Below are 22,059 nucleotides of genomic sequence, written 5' to 3'. Positions count from 1 at the left end.
TAAGAAAATAAAATTTTCCAAAAATATGTTTAGCGATTATATAAGTAAACTTTAGTAAATAAAGATAAACACATGTTACCAATCGTCCATTAGGCAACCTTAATTAGTTAGGTCATTTGGCCACCCAGATTTATCTGCTTGTATATATTATTATACGAATTATTTTATTTATGTTAATACAAAATATTTAATATTGTAGCAGTTAGGTCTTTTGAAAATATGAATAAGAATCAATAGAATAGAATAGAAGAAATATTTATAATAATAAATATATACATAAAATAGATGTAGAAGTATAAATGTATAATACATTCCAACCTTCTTAACTAAGTGAAGTAAGAGAAAAATTAGGTGAGGAGGATTGGAACGTAGGGAAAAAAGGAGAGGAAAAACCTGCAGCTAATGTAGAGAGTTAGAGGAGTATCTGTTTTAGTCTACTGTGTCTGTATGTTGTAGAAGGATCGTAGGAGGCTATGTCGCGGCATAATGGATTGGGATGGCAAGGAAATTTGAGCAGACAATTTTGGATAAAGGAGTGTAAATAAGAATCAATTCCAGCTACCGGCTCTTAGATTTTCTCTTCTTGAGAGCTTCTTACAACTCACTGTCCAGAGTTGGTGTACAGTATTGTTTTTAACAAGAGAACACTGCTCGGCGGTCGGCAGTGTACAGGTTAAGGTTCTGGATGCCAATAATCTCAGATAAAATTGAAAATATATAATTCAAAAAGAAGCATTTCAGATTTATGATGGATGGATTCCAAATGTGAAAAACGTGAGCCAAATAAAACAAAGTATTGATCCTATTTTTTCAATTTAATGTTTTTATTATTTTCATAATAGTAGAAAAGAGGATTTTGGGGAATATTGAGATGCGGTCAATAAATTCAAAAAGAAATCTCTTTCTTCATACCAACGTTTCGGTAAATATATTACCTTCTTCAGAGTATTGTAAAAATTTGTGGAGTTCAATGTTAAGCTACATCATCATACGTATCTGTTGAACCCTGTTACACTGTTAAAACGTTGGTATGAAGAATGAATGAATGAATTTATTAGTGCTGCACGAGACCGAGACAAGGCGAGACTTTATGCAGTCTCGATCTCGATCTCGGTCTCGGTCGCTCAAGTCTCGGTCTCGGTTTTTTGAATTTTTGTTTAAGTATTAAAAGCGGTTTGCTATTGATATCTTTTCAAAAAATGTTATTATTTTCTAATAATTATTTTAATTTATATATTGGTAATGAAAATGTGTGTAAAAGAAGACAACTACTTACACTTCAATGCATCATATATTACTATTACTGTTATATATCTTTATATAATTTCAAAAAGATGTTGAAAACGCGCCAAATGAAAGACCCAAATAACATATCTGCCTCCTGTAACAAGTCGATTCGTGAAATAAAAAATACACCTCCCAACAAACTTCCCGCTCCATTAGTTATGGCTGTAGGTGAAGATAAAGAATCTGATGATTCACCTTTTGACGACAACGACGACGACTGCATCAATATTTTTGCAACATTTGCTAAAAAATCAGCAAATATCACCGAAGCATGGAAGACAGAAATAATTAATTACACCAAATTAGACCAAGCACTAGTAGACGTTGACATTTTAGAATGGTGGAAAACACTTGAGAATTCCTTCAAAAATTTGTCTAGAATGGCGAAAGATATTTTTAGTATCTGTGCAACTTCGGTGCCACCGGAAAGATTATTTTCGCAAGCTGCGATGATAATGACCAATAGAAGATCTTCTCTAACTTCTGACTCAGTAAAAGCTCTTTTATGTATCAATGCTTGGGCAAAGTGTATCTTAAAAACGAAAATTTGTGGCAATATTTTTTAGGTGCATAGTTTTTTTTTTCAAATTCACTAATTCTAAAATATAATTCAAATAATATCAAAGTTCAAAGTATTAGATTATTAATAGTGAAATTTATGAAATTGAATGAATGAATGATATGAATAGTGAAATTTAGTGAATTTATGTAAAAATTATGTAATTCGAAGGGGGCCGCCACGGTAGCCGAGCGGTGCGAGACCTGCGAAGCTAATGTGTATTGTGGTACTGGGTTCGATTCCCGGTCTTAGGCCTTGGATTTTATTTAATGGTTAATATGAGAAATATACAGTAAAGTATGTTTGCTAGTCGCCTCCGTACGCGACACCTAACTGGTAGTTGGACGTAAAGGCCCGCCTGAAAAAATAGGCGATTACTTTACTTTGCTTACTTTACTTAGTACAGAACACGCACTTTTGTGTTCGTTATACTGTAGTGTTTTGATTGAGGTTTGCTACTAAGCTGTGTTTGTGATATGGAATGACTTTAAAGAGTGTGTCAGAGTTATAGGTTAATTTGGTCATTCATAGTGTTTTGGCGAATTGGCTTTCTGTTTGTACATTTGTACTAAGTCAAATAGAAGTAGTAATATTGAACATATATAATAAAATCGTATCTTTTAATAATTAATTCAATACCCGTAATAAGGGGAGGGATTAGCTATGTGGTTAGCGTACTCGATTCCCACGCGGAGGTCCCGGGTTCGAATCCAGCTGCTAACCCTTAGATTTTCTCTTCCTAGGAGCTTCTTACAGCTCACTGTCCGGTGTTGTCTGTAACGAGAGAACACTGTCCGGAGGTCGGCAGTGCACTGAAAAAAGCTCCGAGCGCTAATAACCTCAGCTGTTGATGCGCTAAAAAAAAAAAAAAAAAAAAAAAAAAAAAAAAAAAAAAAAATACCCGTAATGTTTATTTATTAATAAAGAACACAATTTTATAATTTTGTAGCTAAAAATTAATATTTGAAAAACCGAGACGAGACCGAGATTTCTCGACGAGATATATATCAAGTCTCGATCTCGGTCTCGGTTGCTCAAGTCTCGTCTCGGTCTCGGTCTCGGTACCGAGATTTGTCTCGTTTCTCGTGCAGCACTAGAATTTATTGACCGCACCTCAATATTCCCGAAAATCATCAATTAACAACGGTCGAAAACCAAAACTATCAGTAGAAAAGAGGAGGGATAACCTGGTTACATTTTAGAAATCTTATTGTCGTTAATAATATCGCTATTGACAAGAACATTTCAACACTCAGTGTAACATATCTCTGAAACCTAACCCTTTGATTCAGCTCCCATTTCTAGGGCCTACTGCAGTTGGTTTAGCCAAAACCTAGTTCATTATCACTTACATTGAATCCTAGCTGGTTGGCGAAAACTGTAAACGCTTTCAGGAAATATAAATAAATTTGTACCAAAAAAACTTTGCAGCTGAATAATGTACTGCTAAACTTGTTAAAAGGACATAAATTGCTGAATGTGCGATAAAGATACAAAATAAGTTAATGCATTAATACAGTTTTTAAGTAATTACAAATTTCATTTCCACTATTGAATCAAATTAGTTGATTGTTTCCAGCTTATTTTTAAGCAAAAGTTTCGTTAATTTTGTAAGATTCCTTTGAGGAGGTTAAGTTTTGTTTACTTCTTTTTTGTAGTCAATAGATATTAACTTCCAAGTCTACTTTACCAAATGGAACAGTTTAAAAAAAGTTAATATTATTGTTTATCGATTGTTTAAAATTATGAGAGAACAGAATATCTTTATTATTACTCAGTTTTCGAACTATTTGTTTGTTTTCTACTTATTATTGTGTACAGTTTTGGTATTAGGGTGTGTGGGTAAGGTTTTAATTCAAAAACGATAAATCGTGGCAAGTATAATTTTGAAAATTTCTTTTGGTTTTCACCAACGGGCCTCCACCAATTAGCTTTTATAAGATATTAACCATTCGAAAATGGCACTTAATGGGTCAATTTTACAGTATTTTGAGGTTTCCCTAATAATCGCGTATGCGATTTCTTTTTAACAAGTTACACCACTTGCACATTACTTGGAACGTTTTCCCTAGAAAAGTCATATTCAAGTACTTTTTCTTGAAGGAAAATGATGCATCTAAAGTGCAATTTTTAGAGCATTACACTGCTTTATCTCCCATTAAATATTAACGTGAATTCAATTTGTAAATCTGTAAGGATATATTTTCAAATTTTGAAGAAAATCAGTTGACTAAAAATGCAACTTCCAAAATATCGTAGACGGGAACGAAGTTTTACAGTTTCTTTTCAGTAAACAACTCTCCGTCCTAAGACCTAAATAAATATTTATTATAAGAAAGAAATTTCCAAGTTCGGAAGTTAGGAGAATATTTTTTGCCCAACGGAAGTGCGAACATACAGACGATTTTTTTGGAATATCGTGTATTTTTCTCAGTCATCAAAAATGATTCAATCAACGAGAACATAACTTACATTTCTACTACTTGATTTCAAAAATTCTCTTTAGGTGTATTGATTTTTGCGGAGACCTGCGCTTCCTTCAACTGCATAATTTTGCTATAAAGAACCTCTTTGAGAATTGTAATTAACTGCATGTTTAGTACGAATTATAAGATTCGACAAACTAAATATTGAATGAATCCCATGAATTGAATGAATATTATTATTTATTTAAGGCGCCACGGTAGCCGAGCGGTTAGAGGCGAGACCTGCGAAGCTAATGTGTATTGTGGTACTGGGTTCGATTCCCGGTCTTAGGCCTTGGATTTTATTTATTGGTTAATAAAAGAAATTTACAGTAAAGTGTGTTTGCTAGTCGCCTCCGTCCAAGACACCTAATTGGTAGTTGAACGTAAAAGAAAAAATAGGCAATTACTTTACTTTACTTTATTATTTATTTATTTATTTTAACTGATTTGTATCTCAGACCAAATCACTTCAATGCTATAGAGAACGGATATTATCAAATCAGTATAACTGTTTTTTCCAGTGTAATAGCATTATTGGATACATTATTTTAACTTCTTGATAATAGAGACTACCTAAAATCTTTCTAAATAGATTGAATTAGGTGAGTGGCACAAACAAATTTAGAACAAGGCATAATTAGTTTATCATTACTGACGAAGTCTTAGCAGATTACAGGCATAGCCAATATCAATAAAAAGACATCGTCTCTACTATAACTAGTCTTAAATAGTCTAAAATTGGCAATAAAGATTAAGTTAAAACAACAGTAAAGTAAAGAAATGCCTATTTTTATCAAGCAGGCTTTACTTTCCAACTACCAAATTAGGTGTTGTGAACGGTGGTGACACTTATTAATCATTATAAAAATTCAAGGCCTGGACTGGGAATCGAATCCAGTACCACAAAGCATCTTAGCTTGGCAGGCCTTGCCTCTAAACCTTTAAAGGATACTTCAGTGGTTAAGACTGAAGACGTGGTCCGTCAATAACTGCTTAAGCGCACAAATATGGTTCCAAAGCTCTCGCTGCACACTTTTTATTTCAGTCTTTGTACTCAAAAAAATTCAAACTTCCATTTAAAATTGCAGTTCGAGAACGTTCAGTAAGATAATCAGCTCTTAAAACAAAATTTTTAGCCAAAATTAAAAATAAATTTTAAAAAAAATGTTCGATTAATAATCACAGTTTATAATCACTTTCTGTAAAGAGTTTTGCTTTATAGATACAAACAGAATCAATAAGATAAATGATTTTGTTTAACCGAACGTGCGGCTAACACCAAAGAGGGTGCCACCATGCAGGGGTGGTTGAGTAACCCTCAATAAAACAATAACAGAGCCTAGGTCCGTTATAGAAAGGGGTCCTGCATCCAAACTTATATGAACACCCAACGTATTATTTATTGTATCTTCCCATAAAAATCTTCGCTATATATATATTTTATTTCTTACTAAATATTTTTACAACTTAGATTAATTTAAAATAATAACACGTTCTGTATAGTCTAGACTTTGCCTACATTCTTGTCTACCTGCTTCTAATTGAAACATTATCTGATAAATTGACTTTAATGTGGGGCCTGGTACAGTCCTTTTAAAATATCACTTCATTAAAGTAAAGGTGGCCCATAATAGCATTTCTTTTTCTTCATTTCATTATCGTCAGCTCACCTTGAATAAGAATAAGTGATTGAAACAAATGGATCCGTAACAGACGAACTTAAATTTGGAATGGAATAGAGAAGTAACTAATTTCATATATTGACTAGAAATTAGACTTTACACTATAACTACATACGAGGGTCGTTTGAAAAGTCCGTGCAAAAATAAAAACTACTTAATTTTTTGGGGTAAACCTTTTTTATTTTTCAACGTAGTCTCCTTTTAGGCTTATACACTTCGTCCAACGCTGCTCTAGTTTGTTGATCCCTTCCGAATAATAGGATTTGACAAAGTCTGAAAAATAGCCATTCGTTTCTGCAAACACCTCCTCGTTTGAATAAAATCTTTTTCCCGCCAGCCATTTCTTCATATTGGGGAACAAATAGTAGTCCGAGGGAGCCAAGTCTGGAGAATAGGAGGGATGAGAAACGAGTTGGAACCCTATTTCCATTAATTTTGCGACCACAACTGCTGAGTTGTGAGCTGGTGCGTTGTAGTGATGGAAAAGGACTTTTTTGTGGGCCAATCGTGGGCGTTTTTCTCGCAGCTCGGTTTTCAAACGGTCCAATAACGATGAATAATATGCACCTGTAATAGTTTTACCCTTTTCCAGATAGTCGATGAGGATTATTCCTTGCGAATCCCAAAAGACAGTCGCCATAATCTTTCCGGCCGAAGGAACGGTCTTCGCCTTTTTTGGCGCAGATTCCCCCTTGGTAACCCATTGTTTAGATTGTTCTTTGGTCTCAGGAGTGTAGTGATGTATCCATGTTTCATCCACAGTGACGAAACGACGCTTAAAGTCCTGCGGATTCTTCTGGAACAGCTGCAAACCGTCCTTACACGATTTCGTTTTTGGTCAAGCGTGAGCAATCGCGGCACCCATCTTGCGGATAGCTTTGTCATGTCCAAATGTTGATGCAAAATATTATGTACCCGTTCATTCGAGATGCCCACAGCACTAGCAATCTCACGCACCTTCACTCTTCTGTCATCCATCACCATATCATGGATTTTATCAATGATTTCTGGAGTAGTAACCTCAACAGGGCGTCCAGAACGTTCAGCGTCACTTGTGCCCATATGGCCACTCCGAAAATTTTGAAACCACTTATAAACTGTTCTAATCGAAGGTGCAGAGTCACCATAATGTTTATCAAGCTTCTCTTTAGTCTCCTGAAGCGTTTTGCCTTTCATAAAGTAGTGTTTAATCAACACACGAAATTCTTTTTCGTCCATTTTTTGAAAATCACTCGACTTCCTCGATTCAAACGAATGCCAAACACAAAGAAACAGACCGATCTGGCTGAAACTTGGTGTGTGTTCTTCCAAGAGATGCTACTAACTAAAAATAACCTCGATACGCGCCAGTGGTGCTATCTCTCTGACTTTGCACGGACTTTTCAAACGACCCTCGTACTTAGCGCACCAAGGGCTCCAGTCTTTCAATGCACTCTAACCTAAGGAATGGATAAATTCTCCTTAGATTTCAGTCCATCACTCAAGAACACTTGCAAATTCAGTCACAATCAACAGAAGTTGTAACCACTGAAATTGAATGTAAATACAACAAAATTAAACTAGGTTTAAAGGTGGACGCGCACTTAGCTAATCTTAGTAACAGCGCAGCTAAATCAGACCAAAAGATGATTGAAATAGAAGAATTGTTAGCGTTTTTTTGAAAGATAAACTTAAGATTATAATCGGAATAAAACACTCATCGATTTTTTTTAAATGGTTTAAACCATCTATTTGGTTTAAATTCGTATTGAAAGACTGGTGTTAGGTATACTCCAGTATGTTCCTCAGTGTACATGAGAAACTATAATTTTTTTATTTAAAACATATGTTCATTAAATTTCAATTTTTGGGTTTCTTGTGAAAGGCGGGTTAATTTTCCGCCTGATGCTCACTGCAATATTCAGGACTATTCTTGTTTATTAAGGATTTCATCTCCTGCAGGAATTCTCTTAAGTTATAAGAAACAGAAGAGATAGGATGAGCGAATTCTCGAAAGTTATTTCTAAGTTTTCAGCGATATTTTTCCGGGACACTCTTTATTTCTTTAAATTTGGTTATGTGACAGCTCACTAAGGAAATTACAACTTCCAGCAGATAAGAATTACAGGACAAATTAAGTACGTAGTTCAATCTAATTTTCTCGATTAAACTCAAACTAAATTCAATTGAATAATTAAAAAAACTTTTTTAAAAGATTATGTTTGAATGAATAATTTTATTTTTTTAACCAACCGCAGGAAACAATCTTTGTATTCCGATTAAATAGCTTCTGTTAATGAGAAACGGCAGCGAAACAAATCTATCGATCAAAAATGCAACTTATTGTAATAGTTTGCTCTAAATGTTCTTGAAAACTGCTCCTATATTTTGTTTCAAACGTGATCTACTGCAGTGCAGTAAATTGTATAAATCTATCATTTTTATTTGTAACACTTCCCTCTAGTTCTTTCTGAGGAGCTCAAGACGTGATTACAAGTGCTAAAAGAAGTGAAAGTTGTGGACCAATGAACTTAATGCTGAACAAAGCACTGATGAAACTCCGCCATACCCAAGGTATCTTACCAATTTAAGGGCAACTAAATCTAATTTGAAGAAATTGTATGAATTAGAGTTATTTACAGAAAAGTAAAACGTAAAGTAGTGCTTATTTTTTTCAGACATTGCGTTCAACTACCAATTAGATGTTTTGCAGAGAGCAAGCATACTTTACTTAATTTTCTCATTCTAAAATATTAAATAAAAATCTAAGGGCTATACCGAGCATGGAACCCTCAAAATACGTGTACATCTTAGCTTTGCGGGGCGCTCAGCTAACATGACACTTTAATTAGATAAAAGTGGCCTTCCTTGGATGAAATAAGGTAAAACATTTCAGTAATTTAGGTACAATACTGTTACAATAAACATTTAAAATACGTTTATATGTGCGTATGTTTGAAAGTGTACAACATTTACGAATTATGATTAGCGGAAACCTAAATAAAATTCAAAAAAATTTGAAAGTTGTAAACTTTGTTTTTAAAATGTTTTTAAATTAAAAAACTGCCAAACGAATCAAGGGAATATTTTATTATTAATAATAAATTATTAATTATATCAACCAAAAAATTAAATAAACGTTTGTGCTGAATAGAGATTGCCAACCATTGAACTTCACCCTTTGATTAAATTAGAATCTTCATTTACGCTTTCTAAGAAAGATAAAATCTTTTTAAATCAGTTTTCATTGGTCAAAAGAACAAAAATTCTTTGCAGATACTCCTGGATTAACTTGGCGAAGTTTTAACCCCTTAATGCACAGTATTTTTGAAAAAAACCGCTATATTTTATACGATTAAGTAAGTGTTATAGCTTACAATCCCATGTAAATGATAAATATCAATAAAACGATTGTTTTTCTTTGCTTTCACATTATTTTCAATTCTCGATTATATTTGAGTGTGAAAAATTATAGCAGCATAAAGTACAACGCCGCTCGAATTATCTCCAGTGTGCACAGTTTGGCCAATTTAGCGCGCTCGAGTTAACTCGAGCGTGCACGTTAAGGGGTTAATATCCAAAAATAGATTGAATTTGGCAATACACCTGGTTCTAGGCATTCTAAGGGATTAGCGACAACTCATCAAATAAAAATGGATCCAAATAAAGGAAAATTAGAGGCGTAGAAGTTTGAAAATGTTTTTCGATACAAAGCCAAATGACTTCCACAAAAAAAATCCCACGAAGCGCCAAAACCTAGCTAGACAATACTTTTTTTCTCTTGGTTGCGGGAAAATAGGTAGGTAATGCCCCGGCCTGCTTAGATTTTGCCATTGAACCAACAAACTTGTACTAACTTAAATTTTATCCAGACAAATATTTCTGTTTGCCAATCTAATTATACCTATTTCTTTCAAAGGAAGTAAAACAATGTTGCTAAGATTCGCAAAGGATCAAGACTTGAAGACCTTAATTAGCTGAGACCCATTTTTGGTTACCAATTAACGAACATCAAAATTAGGAAATTAGTTTATGTTGGATGAATAAATAAGACGGTAAAAGAAGCAGATAAGATAAGCAATAAATCCTTATTTTTGAAAGAAATACTGAATAAATTCAGTTACTGACACGTAACTGATGAATTCATTCTCTGAAGATGGTTGAAAATCGGACAGAATGAAGGAAAACAAGGCTTTGGTGATTATAACACAAACAACCAAGTGGTTTAAGCCACAAATGATCATAGCAATCGGTGATTAACCCAAATGCAGTCACTTAAAAATAATCAAAAGGTTAATTTTTTTTTTTTTTCAAATGTGTTCATATTTTGAAAATCTCTCGGGCGCCTTGATTGCCATAAAAATTAAACCAATAGAAATTAAAATATTGTACACCTAACGAAACATCGCCAATTTCATAATTGAAAAAGTAATTTCACTTCCTTGGATGAATCAAATCACCAAAAGAAAAGAAGTACTCTACAACTTTACATCTAATCTGAAAAGTTTGAAAAACAAATTACCTTACAAGGGATCCCCAAAGGTTCCTTGAAGCCAGAAAAACAAATTTCCTTACAAGAGATCCACGTAGGTTCCTTGAAGCAAGAAAAACAAATTTCCCTACAAGAGATTCTCAAAGGGGTCGCAGTGGCGTAGGTCTTGAGGCCGCCCTAATTCAATCTAATCTAATCTACAAGAGATCCACATAGGTTCCTTGAAGCCAGAAAAACAAATTTCCCTACAAGAAATCCCCAAAGGTTCCTTGAAGCCAGAAAAACAAATTTCCCTACAAGAGGTTTCCATAGGTTCCTTGAATCAAGAAAAACAAATTTCCCTACAAGAGATCCCTATAGTTTCCTTGAAGCCAGAAAAACAAATTTCCTTACAAGAGATCCACATAGGTTCTTTGGAACCAGAAAAACAAATTTCCTTACAAGAGATCCTCAAAGGGGTCGCAGTGGCGTAGGCCTTGAGGCCGCCCTAATTCAATCTAATCTAATCTACAAGAAATCCCCAAAGGTTCCTTGAAGCCAGAAAAACAAATTTCCTTACAAGAGATCCTCAAAGGTTCCTTGAAGCCAGAAAAACAAATTTCCCTACAAGAGGTTCCCATAGGTTCCTTGAAGCAAGAAAAACAAATTTCCCTACAAGAGATCCCCAAAGGTTCCTTAAAGCCTCAACTATCATCACTTATAAATGACTTTAATATCTCTAGGACCATTCCAATGAAGGACCATTCTATAGCTAGCTCCCTTCTCTTCTAAATTGTAATCGAAGAAAATAATAATGACGTTACCTCTTCATAACAAATAACCTTAATTATTATGCAACAAGTAAGAAATAAATTAGAGAATTCAAAATTTTCACTTTCAAGAATTGGTTTTAGATATTTGACCTTCAAAACTAGCAATGGTAAACAACCTAGGTTAGTTTGTAAACATTTAATCTTCAATATTACTTTTAATTATCTCGATAAAAACTCTTTTATTTTAAAATAAATGTGCACAAATCTAGTGGAATGAATTTATGTAGATCTCTGCAGCTTCTTGATTGTTAAATGCAATCTTTTTGTGCATAATTAAAAAGACGGCTGACTAATTTCTGTTATGGGGAAAGGGTAGCTTTTTGTTTTTTTTTCAAATAATAAAACGGAATTAAATATTAAATTTTGCTCGGTGTATTTTTTGAGCTGAAATAAATTTTTGTACAAATATTTACAATTATATAAATAAAATCTTCTTTTAAATATATACTATAATCTTTTTATACATTTTTTCGGATATTTTACATGGTCTATACTTTTTTTTTTACACATTTATTTAACAAAATTTTTATAAACCCTGATTTTATTTTTCCACTTTTTACAGAAAAGATAAGTTCGTTAATTATAGTATATACAAAATGATATGTTACATATTAATTTTTTTGGTAACTTTATTAAATTATACTAGATTTACAATTAAAAGATAAGTTTAAACGTTTTGTTTTTTAAGTAATATTATTTCAAAAGGACCCTGTTATTAATTACCTCTTTATTTTAATTATTTATGTTTTAGATTTGTTTTAATTTTTTTGAGATCTCTTTTAAATTAATTCGGAAAGATACACGTTCACCCTGAGAGGTACATTTTTATTTTTTGCATGGAATTTGTAAAAAGAATTATTGTAAATTTTGATAAGTTAACTTTCTAGACAAATATGTTACCGAATAGAGAGATTATGTTTACTATTTAAAGATGGACTCACTAGCTGGCTGGTCTCGCTAAAACGGTGACTGGTTTGTATAGTGTTGACGGCCTTGGTTCGCCATTTACAACACCTGTTGAAGCGGCTGTTGGCGGTGTTTGATGCCTTAAAGCTGCGTACAGTTCATAATTTGGATACAAGGCAGCTCTTGTGCTTTCACCAGGACTTAATAACCTTTCCACACTGAAACCATGCGTTGGCGCTGGTTTGGGTATTTGTGGTATAGTGGAGACGGCGGCCGCTGTTGAATAAGGCGATGGATATGGTGCGTACCTTGGGTATAGTGGTGCGCAGTATAATTGCTGTAATGGTCCATATAGAGGTGCACCAGGAAACGGTGGATAGAGGCCACCTAAAACTACACTTCTTTTGAAAGCAGCCAGACGACTTCTTGAAGCGGCCGTTGATCTTCGCCTCAGTTTACCGGTGGTACCGCCGATGAATACGTCTTCAGAACTGGCATCCAACATCCAATAGTTACCTTTACCCGGATCATCGTAGTGTCTAGGCACTTTCACAAAACACTTATTTAATGATAAATTATGCCGTATACTATTCTGCCAACCTTGTTTATTGTCTCTATAATACGGAAAATTTGTCATTATATATTCATAAATACCGTTTAAGGTTAACCGTTTTTCTGGACTCTGTCTAATGGCCATCATGATTAGAGCGTTATAACTGTAGGGTGGTTTTTCATTTTTCTTCTTTTCTTCTGGCTTATCGTCGTCACGTTTTAGTTTCGTTGAACAATCCAAAGGCGGTGGCGTAGAACCTCCAGTAACATCTAAATCAGATTCAGCATCTGAAGTCTCACTAAAACTGTTTGGCGGACAATCTGAAACCGGACTTGGCGGCCGGCTAGCCGTTTCTGGAAATAGCGAACTAATGCTGAAAGATTTCAGCGGCGTGCGGCCGGATATCGGCTGTGGTTGCGTTTCCATTTTCACCATTGTGTCGCACCCTGTGGTGCTCAACATCCAAATAAATTAATGGTAGAAAATTGAAAAATTGTCTTTTAAGAAGTTGTTCGCACTACTGTTTGTGAAACGGAACTTTATTGCTTTTGTAAAACAATAATATTGAAACTAAAAATAAAATAAGAAAACAGTCTGAGACTCGATATAACACGTTATTTTGTGATTAAAAATAAATAAAACCAAAAACTATCGGCGTAGCACTATAACAACTTGCGAACTACGAAGCAGTGGACTGAAGTTAAAAGTGGTGGTATCCGGGGTTTATATAGTGACCCCCACTTTTTACAAACTCCGGCTGGTAAAACATCCAATCCGAATGAAAAGTTGACAAAACCGCCCCTTTCTACTCCCAATCACTGGCGTAACTACGCCCCTTTTCACGATGAACGCATGCGCTACAAATGTTTGTTGTGCCTCAAAGCCGGCACTGATATTAAACAAACTATTGTATTCTCTCTTCAACACTAGTTCAAAACAGGCATCATCCCCTCTTAATCGCTCGTTTTAACTAGATAACGCTGTTTTCCATTTTATTGGTAAACTAATTTCTTGTAAATGTTTATAAGTATTGTACACTTTGTTTTATTGGATTGTGTTGTAACACCAAATTTACTAATGATGAAGTGGCTGCACAAAAATCTATATTCTAAATTTGCAAAAAAAGTTTAAAGCTTCTGTCTTTATGGCGAATCTGTTTGTGAATGCAATTTATAATATATTAGTTTTAGGTATAATTATTTAGACTTTACTTAGAAAGGCAGTACAAAGGATTCTTAGCAGACAACCTAACAAAAAGCTACACTAAGTTTGATAAACTAGTTAGACGTAATGGACTAAAAGAACAATCAAACCAGAAATTGGGCGATTTCTATGGTAAATGATGCATTAGCTAACCAACTAGTTCATCATAAATACGTTTGTGTGTATATTATTGTGAGTAGTTGATTAATTAACATTTTTTTATATAATTAAAGACACTCTTTATTTCATTTTAAACAAATTAAGTAAGTCTTAAAACTTAAAAGACTTAGACGATAGATCAAAACTAACTCTATATATCAAAAGACTAATTTATACTTCTATTTTATAACTCATATGGGCGTGAGGAATACAGCTGTGGGAGTCTACCAAAGGATTCAATTTCTTCAATCTAAAATACTTCGAACTATTGTAAACGCTCCATTTTATGTGTCCAACCTGACTATACACACTGACCCTAACATTCCTTTTGTCACACAAGTAGCTGAATACACGATACAAAAAATTCTACTTCAACCTGCAATCCTCATATAAATCTTCTAGCTCAAAATCTTTCTTCTAGAACTCTTTCTGATAACCCGGACAAGACGTCTTAAAAGACAGTGGCCTCGTGATCTCCTCTCAAGTGAAGAGAGTGACTAACAGTCTAATGATTTAGAGCAGTGTTTCCCAACCTTTTTTGTGTCATGCCCTATCTTAACCTTTATAAAATTTTTATGCCCCCCTATGTAACATATATAATATTTAACATTAAAAAATTGATTCGTTCACTTAAGAAACATAAATGATAGATTCTAGGAAGAAATCACTCTGAAATTGTCAACAAAACACAGTAAGTAAAATTTCAAAACATATAATGAAAAACTGAAATTCAAATTCCAAATAATTTTAATACAGATTTTTCTATATTAATTTATTATTTTAATTTAGTGAGATCCTTGCGCTTGATGCTTGCTGCACAGAGATTTTATATTAGGTTCCAATTTGGTTAGCTGCAGACTCAAGTCTCCACGTTGTGTTACATCCAGCCGATTTCTTTTTTTTTACCAGTAAATCATTTACAGCACTAAATCCACATTCAGCTAAAAATGAAGATGGAAACGGTAGCAATAGTTTTCTTGCACATTTGGTTGAATTTAGGTATTTGATTTCTGTTTCCTCACAAAGCCATGCCATCGCTCCTTTTATATTAAATAAAGTTTTAACTGACTCATCATTTTGCAATTCTGCGAGTTCTTCTTGATACTGCATATTTGATATGCAGCGATGGGCCAATTAAGTGCCAACAACTGCGCTGTTTAGCGAGTTTTTAAAACGTCCGGGGTTCCCCGCGGCAAACTGCACGCTCCGCGGTGAACCCCGGACGAAGTTTACTTGACGACGCCAATCACCCAGTTGATATTTTGGTCTCGTCAAACGGAATTATACCTAATAATTATTTACCGCAATTATTTAAGAATTTGCTTTTAATGTTAAATTTAGCACCGATATCTAGCATTGCATTTAAATGGCCCGGAGCGAAAGTGTTAAAGTCGTGTCGAGTCCATTTTCGAATTGCCCCCCTTAACTATCAAATTGCCCCCCTGGGGGGCGTGGGCCCCACGTTGGGAAACACCGATTTAGAGTGTTACCACTGGGTAACTTCTCCACTCGTTACCTTATCATTTTGTTACTCTGTTACCATTGTATCTGATAGCGTCAACGCGCTGATTGTAGCAAAAGAAAAAAAATATCAAAGAAAGTAAAGCCGAACTCAATAGTTTCATTTCAGCAAATCAAAAAAAAAAGCACACCTCTTTACTCTCCTGTGATCCGAATTGCCGAACAAAGAACTAAATCTTATTGATGTTTATTAAATCTTTCTGATATTGACCCGCGTAAAATAATAGATATCGCATATACGAGGTGTGTTCAAAAAGTAACGGGAATTTTTAAATTTCGCGGGTTTGGAGAGTCTGATTGTAAATTTTTTTTTTTATTATGTTGGTACACATGCCCCTGAAGTACGATAAAATTTTCAGTAATATTCATTGTTTACTTCTTAAGTGGCAGCCGTTAAGGTTAGACGTGTTTTTCGAGCTTGGCGATTTTTGTTTGTTAAAAAAAATGGATCAAAGAATTTGTATTAAATTTTGCGTAAAAAATGAAATAAAGTGTAATAAAGTGTGTGAAATGTTAATAAAGGCATATGGTGAGTCTGCTATGAGTAAAACAAGGATTTACGAGTGGTATAAGCGTTTCCAAGATGGCCGCGAAAACGTTGAAGATGACGAACGACCTGGACGTCCAAGCACATCAACAACCGATGAAAACGTGAAAAAAGTGAAAGAAATGGTTATGAACGATCGCCGAATCAGAATCAGAGAAGTCGCTGATGATGTTGCCATATCAATTGGCTCATGCCATGAAATTTTTTCGGATGTTTTGGGTATGAAACGTGTGGCAGCAAAATTTGTTCCAAAATTGTTGAATTTCGAACAAAAACAGCGGAGAATGGAAGTTGCTCAAGAGTCACTCAATGAAGTCGACAACGATGCGGATCTACTGAAACGTGTTATAACAGGTGACGAAACATGGGTTTACGGATATGATGTCGAAACTAAGGCTCAATCGTCCCAGTGGAGGCATTCTGGATCGCCAAGACCGAAAAAGGCTCGACAAGTGCGGTCGAATGTGAAGGTTATGCTCACTGTGTTCTTCGATTTTAATGGCATAGTGCATCATGAATTCTTGCCACAAGGTCAAACAATCAATAAGGAGTACTACCTACAAGTTCAACGCCGTTTGCGTGAAGCAATCCGAAAAAAACGCCCGGATTTGTGGCAAAACAATTCATGGATTTTGCACCACGATAATGCACCTGCTCACACTTCATTGCTTGTTCGTGAATTTTTGGCCAAAAACAAAACTTTAACGATGCCCCAGCCTCCATATTCGCCAGACATGGCTCCATGTGACTTTTTTCTATTTCCAAACATAAAGAGAACATTAAAAGGCCGTCGTTTTACAAGCATAGATGACATTAAAAGCGAATCGCTGAAAGAGCTGAAAGCTATCACAAAGATCGAGTTTCAGAAGTGTTTCGAGGATTGGAAAAAGCGCTGGCACAAGTGTATTGTATGCGAAGGGGACTACTTTGAAGGCGACAATATTAATGCAGATGAATAAATAAATATTTTTTTCAAAAAACGAAAATTCCCGTTACTTTTTGAACACACCTCGTACAGCCATCTACAGAGTCAATTTTTTTTTCTATAAATATTTTTACGCTACTGTAGTTACGAATTAGGGAAAGAAGTGACCTAAGAGTAAATTTTTCATTACATTAAATGTACTTCCATCTATTTTTTAAAATTTTTATTTCTAGTTTACCACTGTAATAATATTGTGTGTAGCCCTGAGTTTATTAGTAAATAAATATTAAATTTAAATAAATATTTAAGAAACGTTAGCACAAATTTTTACTCTGGCTAATATCCAAAATTCAATAAGCATTACTCAACTTTTTAAATTGTCGCTAACAAGTAAAGCAGTTTTTTCATAAAATTAAATCATATTTCAATCAAATGATGTATTAAAACAATAAATATTCTTTCTTTACCCCTTGACAGAAAAACCTGATGCAATGAAATCGATTTGGTCTCATAAGTAGATCAAAATTTATGCAAGGAAAGATACTCAAATATTATTTTTTGGTATTACTTCTGTTATTTTTTATGAAAACACCAACTTTTCGATAATAATTTAGAGAGAGTCCAGTAATTCACAAGCCCCTGAATTTAAAACTTGATGCAATGATTCAACCTCAAATAAGGAGGTTTTTTTGAGGTTTTGGATGCACATTTTTTTTGTTTTTGAGGGCAGAAAATAACCTACAATATGCCTTTGTAGTTTTTATTAGCGAATTTATGCTACCAATTACCAGAAAAATTACCCTATCGTTTCCAACGTTCATGCGTTTTAATGAAAAGTCAATCTTTCTACAGCCTCGTAAACCTTCTTGACTTCCACGAGATAAAGGTTATCTTGAGCGCTGCACAGAATCATTCATAAATAAAAATGCAATGATAACTGTTTCTTACTTAAGGGTTTAATGGAACTGTTCATTTATTTGGTGGAGATTAATGATGTACTGTGTAAGTAAATATGAATGAAAAAGATACAAAGTCTTCTGCTTTCTATATTATTATTTACAATTATCTTAATGTATTTTTAATTGCATCAGGATTCATTGTGGCCAGGGTACTTTTAGCCGTACATATTTTAAAGTTGTACATATTATGACAGTAATTTTAGATACTTGTCACTATTTCTATTATATCTGCAGCATTTTTAGAGTAGATGATTGATGTGTACATTTAAAAAAGAAATACCAATAGTTCCTGGGTAATTCATAAAACCAGTTTCCCTGTTTACAAACCATTCACCGGAACCCGATTTCGTAACTTGTAACTAACACAAGAAATGAAGCAACTCAGTACATGGTAATTGAAGTTTTAATAATATTTTTTTTTCACAATTCACCGCCCCTTTTATGTTAAAAGTGATGTTTCTAGTTTACAAGAAACAAGACTTTTCCCGTAACCCGTTTTATGTCTTCTCCATTCCTGTTCGAGCTGTTCTTAGGTACGTGTGGAACCCTAGTTTGAAGAGTGAAGTTATTGTTTGAAAAATAAACAAAACACAAAGATCTGCGGAATGAAACCTACAGTTCATACTTTTAGTTTAATAATTTTTATAAAATAATCAATAACAATCAAAAAAAGAGAAGTTGCATTTGAACCTAAAACAATCTATCTTCCACGACAATACATGACAGAGAACTGTATGAGGAGTTCATTGACCTGACAGTCGATGGGAGGCACAAACACTTTGGAACTTTTGTAAAAGATACAAGGGTAGGAAACACACTAGAGCCAGTTAACTTGTGTATAACTACTTGTAAAGCGTATAACTTCTTCTTATATTCAAATGCAAATATCTTCATTTTTCTTGAAGTAGGTAATTTAAACTTAAATAATGAAGGTTAGGTTCCAAATCGCGGCCCTACATTCTGATAGAATCTTTATTTATAAATCTTAATCTTTATTTTTATAAAGAGACCTAACAAGTTTAGAATAAGAACAGTTTTAAGAGTTAATTTCAGAGAAGGTATTCCCCAATTACTGGACAACAGTTTACTGACGAAGCATCATTAATGACTTCTCCGGTACAGCTGTAAAACATAAGCAAGAAAGAACACCAATTGGAATGGATTGAGGAAGGTCGAAGCGATGATGGCACGTTAAAGTAATGCGCCTATTTTTTCAAGCGGGGCTTAACGTCCAACAATTAGGTGTCGTGGACGGAGGCGGACTAGCAAACATACTTTACTGTAAATTTCTTTTATTAACCATTAAATAAAATCCAAGGCCTAAAGACCGGGAATCGAACCCAGTACCACAATACATATTAGCTTTATTGGTCTCGCTTTTTCGCTTTACCGTGGCGCCTCGTTGATGGCAGGTAATGGGCTGAAAAAATGGCGATATGCGCAAAGGCTGAAGTTTACTCAAAATCTTATAATTCATGGGATTGAAAGCACCACCATTGATTTGACTGCGAAATTTCTAATACCAGCGATTAAATCAGCTAGATGCATGATCGATTTCTATTTACTCTTGAAATACTAACTTCCTATAAATAATAGAACTCAATTATAATTTTTAAAAAACTCAGTTCACCTCAGAGAAATAATTACTTTATTGGTCTCAAAACAAAATATATTTATTCAGAACAAAAGAAATTATATTATATCAATTATTTTGGGTGAATAAGTTACGTATTAAAAACCCATGTGAACGTTTTTAAAGGCCACTTAAAAAAATATATACATTTTTTATTAAATAACATTAATAAATAGGAAAAGAATCAAATCTCTATTTTGGGAGACTCGTTTCACCGAATTGGTACCGAAATATTGAAATATTAGAGCCCCAATCCAGATTACATCATATCAATCAATATTTTTAGTTGATTTCCAACATCGAAAATTTCTTTTCAATCATATATTTAGGTATTTGGAAAAAAAACTAAATTGGAAATTAATAATTATATTTAACTGATCAAAAGTCTACTTTTAAAACGATGTAAAACAGAAAGAATTTACGTGATCAAATGCCAAGGTAACTAAGAACAAGCTTTAAAATGAGGTTTTCATAATTTAAAAATTCGAAATTGTAACATAAATCAATTTACTCGTATGGAATTTGTAAAAACCAAAGGACTTGATGGGTTTGAAAACAAAACGCCCCTTATGTAAGTTACCTTATGTAAGAACCTTTCATTATGTAAGTATCTGGTCCTGTATTATCTGAATTCAGAGTAAGATGATGGCTAGGAAAGAAAGCATTAACTGAAACAGAATGTATTGAATATTTAAATGGTCGCGACTGGGATAAATTATATAATTATCATATAAAAACATGGAAATACTGAAATATTCTCATACAGGAATCTAAGGCTTAGGGAATATAGAAGTTATAATAGTGATTATTTGTATACAGGAAATTATACGATATGTTCTGCCTGCCACTGTAATTTTTTTAAATAGAATTCGAATTGGTCAAGCAGATGGACTGCTGTTCATGCTTTGTGTAAGTATGAGTTTCTGGTTATATTTATTTATTTTATTTATTTTTTATTTTTTTTTTATGATTTAAGGCGCGTCAACATCTAAGGTTATTGGCGCCCGGAGCTTTTTTCAGTGCACTGTCGGCCTCCGGACAGTATTCTCTTGTTACAGACAACACTGTCCATCATCGGACAGTGAGCTGTAAGAAGCTTCTAGGAAGGGAAAATCTAAGGGTCAGCAGCTGGATTCGAACCCGGGACCTCCGCGTGGGAGTCCATTATGCTAACCTCATAGCTAATCCCTTCCCTTATTATTATTATTATTTTTATGATTTAAGGCGCGTCAACATCTAAGGTTATTGGCGCCCGGAGCTTTTTTCAGTGCACTGCCGGCCTCCGGTCAGTGTTCTCATGTTACAGACAACACTGTCCATTACCGGACAGTGAGCTGTAAGAAGCTCCTAGGAAGAGAAAATCTAAGGGTCAGCTGCTGGATTCGAACCCGGGACCTCCGCGTGGGAGTCCAGTATGCTAACCTCATAGCTAATCCCTTCCCTCCTTCCCTTATTATTATTATTATTATTATTTTTATGATTTAAGGCGCGTCAACATCTAAGGTTATTGGCGCCCGGAGCTTTTTTCAGTGCACTGCCGGCCTCCGGTCAGTGTTCTCATGTTACAGACAACACTGTCCATTACCGGACAGTGAGCTGTAAGAAGCTTCTAGGAAGAGAAAATCTAAGGGTCAGCAGCTGGATTCGAACCCAGGACCTCCGCGTGGGAGTCCATTATGCTAACCTCATAGCTAATCCCTTCCCTTATTATTATTATTATTATTTTTTTTTTAATGATTTAAGGCGCGTCAACATCTAAGGTTATTGGCGCCCGGAGCTTTTTTCAGTGCACTGCCGGCCTCCGGACAGTGTTCTCTTGTTACAGACAACACTGTCCATCACCGGACAGTGAGCTGTAAGAAGCTCCTGGGAAGAGAAAATCTAAGGGTCAGCAGCTGGATTCGAACCCGGGACCTCCGCGTGGGAGTCCAGTGCACTAACCGCATAGCTAATCCCTTCTCTTTTTAATTTACTGGTTATAATATTGTATTATGAATATATTAATTAAAAATAAAATAATTATTATTATTTTTGATTAAAATATGTATATATTTCTTGGCGGAAGTATAACTTGACAGAATTACACCAGCAAAGTGTTCCGAGTTTCGTAAAAACGGAAGTGACTTCCTGTCGACTTGGTTTATACTTTTTTTGCAATTTTTTTGTTTTCAAATTCTAAAGAATTCTTTCTTATTTTTAGCTTTTTGGACTAAAACTTTGTTCTTAAAAATATTTGCTACGCCAAAAGTAGTTTAGTTCTGCTTCTTTAGTGGCTCATTGTGAAAAAGTTGAAATTGTACAAGTAGCGAATAGTGCTCATGAGTAATTAGTTGTATATGGTTGGTTGGAGCGGAGGGTGGACAGTTTTCTTGGA

The 22,059-nt window shown here is 34.4% G+C and overlaps 1 protein-coding gene and 1 long non-coding RNA gene across 2 annotated transcripts; one reads left to right on the top strand and one right to left on the bottom strand.

Annotated features, from left to right (window-relative positions):
- Positions 1-7,810: 7,810 nt before the first annotated feature.
- Positions 7,811-11,150, top strand: LOC141456790 (uncharacterized). Its single transcript, XR_012459996.1, has 4 exons — positions 7,811-8,113; positions 8,440-8,549; positions 8,654-8,857; positions 9,895-11,150. It is a non-coding gene; the product is annotated as an uncharacterized lncRNA (long non-coding RNA).
- Positions 11,151-11,628: 478 nt separating this feature from the next.
- On the bottom strand, positions 11,629-13,450 carry LOC141456789 (fork head domain transcription factor slp2-like). Its single transcript, XM_074133064.1, has one exon. It carries the CDS (start codon positions 13,198-13,200, stop codon positions 12,220-12,222), a length of 981 nt encoding a protein of 326 aa, XP_073989165.1. The 5' UTR covers positions 13,201-13,450; the 3' UTR covers positions 11,629-12,219.
- Between the last annotated feature and the right edge of the window lie 8,609 nt (positions 13,451-22,059).

This window comes from Rhodnius prolixus, unplaced genomic scaffold (assembly GCF_049639745.1).
Source record: "Rhodnius prolixus isolate KJV_2025 unplaced genomic scaffold, Rpr scaffold_10, whole genome shotgun sequence".
Lineage (NCBI taxonomy): Eukaryota > Metazoa > Arthropoda > Insecta > Hemiptera > Reduviidae > Rhodnius > Rhodnius prolixus.
The sequence above is the reverse complement of the archived record's forward strand: the minus strand, read 5'-3'. Positions and strand labels throughout refer to the sequence as shown.

Excerpts from the sequence above, each read along its gene's own strand:
- LOC141456789 (XM_074133064.1), bottom strand. The coding sequence starts at position 13,200 with ATGTTGAGCACCACAGGGTGCGACACAATGGTGAAAATGGAAACGCAA.